Below are 2,269 nucleotides of genomic sequence, written 5' to 3' on the forward strand. Positions count from 1 at the left end.
CTCAGAAATCCACCTGCCTCTGCCTCCCAAGTGCTGGGATTAAAGTCGTGCGCCACCACCGCCCGGCTAAGAGCCGGAATTCTTAACTGTTGTTCTGCAGGTGCACAGTCTGGGAATAAGAAGCAATGAGTGGGTGGGATTGTGGTCAGTGACGAACAGAGGGAAGGGATGCAGTGGGGAAGAGAGGTTCAGTGGAGAAGAGGGATGTAGTGGGGAGGAGGGATGCAGTGGTGAGGAGGGATGCAGTGGGAAGGAGGGATGCAGTGGAGAGGAGGGATACACTGAGGAGGAGGGGTTCAGTGGGGAGGAGGGATGCAGTGAGGAAGAGGGGTTCAGTGGGGAGGAGGGATGCAGTACGGAGGAGGGGTGCAATGGGGAGGAGGGGTACAGTGGGGAGGAGGGATGCAGTGGGGAGGAGGGGTGTGCACTGGGGAGGAGGGGTGCAGTGGGGGTGAGGACTATAGTGGGGAGGACGGGTGCAGTGGGGAGGAGGTGTGCAGTGGGGAGGAGGGGTGCAGTAGGGAGAAGGGGTGAAGAGAAAACAGGTGAATTCTTCCTGAGTCTGTGGTCTGGAGCAACTCTATCTGGAAATGGCATACTAATGATGCCAATGGCAGGGTTCGATGGGTATGCATAAATAACAACCCACCCAGAAGGGCTGAAGAGTGAACAATTAGCCATCGATCTGTATATCCAATAGTCTGAGCCAGCAGAAGCACGGGCCGTGATGCACACACATGGGTTAAGAACTGTAATCATACCCATGACCCTGAAAGGCAGCTCTAACCACTGTAGAATAGGACATGAAGTTCACAGCCAGCCCACATTCCATATTAAGGCTTCTATTGCTAACTTTTCAAGTATTTTTCTCTATAACTTAACTTTCTTTAGAAAATACTAAACAGAAAAAAAAACATGAAACTGTACTGCATAATATATTATTCATTCACATACTGTTGTATTTAGGGGACTAGAATGGGCTGGGAAGACAGAATCCACTATGGGCCAGGGAGGTTCCCTAAAGGGAGAGAGAGGGTGTCAATCCTGAATTTGTTTACTCTGAGTGGTCACCACTCAGCCCATGCATGGCTCAGACCTTACCTCTGGTCTCAGGCCCCTGCTTTCTTCTTAGACAAACCTCCTTTCTAACCAGCTTCTTACATTATTCCTAACAAGAGTGACATTTGCAACTGCTTAGGAGAAAGCAAACCCCAGGATTTCTCTATCTGTGTTTTGGGCCTCAGTTTAACACCTGCCGTCCGTCCCACCCCCCCAGCCCTACCCTACCCCAAGTCCCTCCTTCAGCCCAACCCTGCTCCAGATTTTGTTGTTGTTGTTGTTGTTGTTGTTTTGATTTTGTTTTTTGTTTTGTTTTGTTTTGTTTCTGAGACAGGGTTTCTCTGTATAGCCCTGGCTGTCCTGGAACTCACTCTGTAGACCAGGCTGGCCTCGAACTCAGAAATCTGCCTGCCTCTGCCTCCCAAGTGCTGGGATTAAAGGTGTGTGCCTGCTCCAGATTCTGAGGGCCTAATCACCCTGCCATTACCTTCTAGGCTCCTTTAGCCCCTCCCCCAGAGTTTTCAACCCTCTCTATCTCCAGAGTGGTCTCTCATTTCCTATTGGATCCTGATGCGATGGAGAAATAAGTGTTTATAAAACAAAATCTTTTCTAGTTTCGCATCATCCTGAAGATGGACTCTCGAAAGACCCCTGTGAAACCGTACATATAAGCACAGTGAGAAGAGATGCTGCCACCAACACCGACAACAATACTGATGAACTGCAAAGGAAACCAGTAATCGTGCCCAGAGGCCCAGGTTCTGTGCCAGGGGGTAAGATGGACCGGACCCAAGGTGAAGGGCTCAGAAGCTCTGAGAGGGAGCAGAGGATTGAGCTGATGTCTGATGCAGGAAGTAAATATTTAGGCATGAAGAGGCAAAGATGGAACTTGATGTACTGTTGAGACCCGGAGCAGGGAGTTGGCAAAGAAACTCTCAAAAGGCAGGAAAGAGTTGGGATAGCCTTGCTGGAGAAAAGAGGCTAAAAACAAGAGTCAGAGAAGTTGGCCACAGAGTCACAAAGCACAGATGCCTTCCAGGGCTGAGACAGCCATGGGTGCAGATGAGGCTAGAAGTAGAGTCAAGAGATGAAAAGCAGGGTGAGGGATAATGATGGAAGCTGGGAAAGAACATGGATGGCTCTGTGGGATCTCACCAATGGTCTTTCTGTCTTCAGATTCCTGTGAACTCCAAGTCCAACTGAGTAACAG

The 2,269-nt window shown here is 49.7% G+C and overlaps 1 protein-coding gene across 1 annotated transcript in view; it reads left to right on the forward strand.

Moving 5' to 3' along the window:
- The window catches only part of LOC116089484 (nuclear autoantigen Sp-100-like), a 112,672-nt gene that overhangs the window by 69,007 nt on the left and 41,396 nt on the right, over positions 1-2,269 (forward strand). The window contains exon 8 of the mRNA XM_031368999.1: positions 2,236-2,262. Coding sequence (XP_031224859.1) covers positions 2,236-2,262 — 27 coding nt within the window. The remainder of the gene's footprint in view (positions 1-2,235; positions 2,263-2,269) is intronic.

Source organism: Mastomys coucha, unplaced genomic scaffold, assembly GCF_008632895.1.
Source record: "Mastomys coucha isolate ucsf_1 unplaced genomic scaffold, UCSF_Mcou_1 pScaffold14, whole genome shotgun sequence".
NCBI classification, from domain to species: domain Eukaryota; kingdom Metazoa; phylum Chordata; class Mammalia; order Rodentia; family Muridae; genus Mastomys; species Mastomys coucha.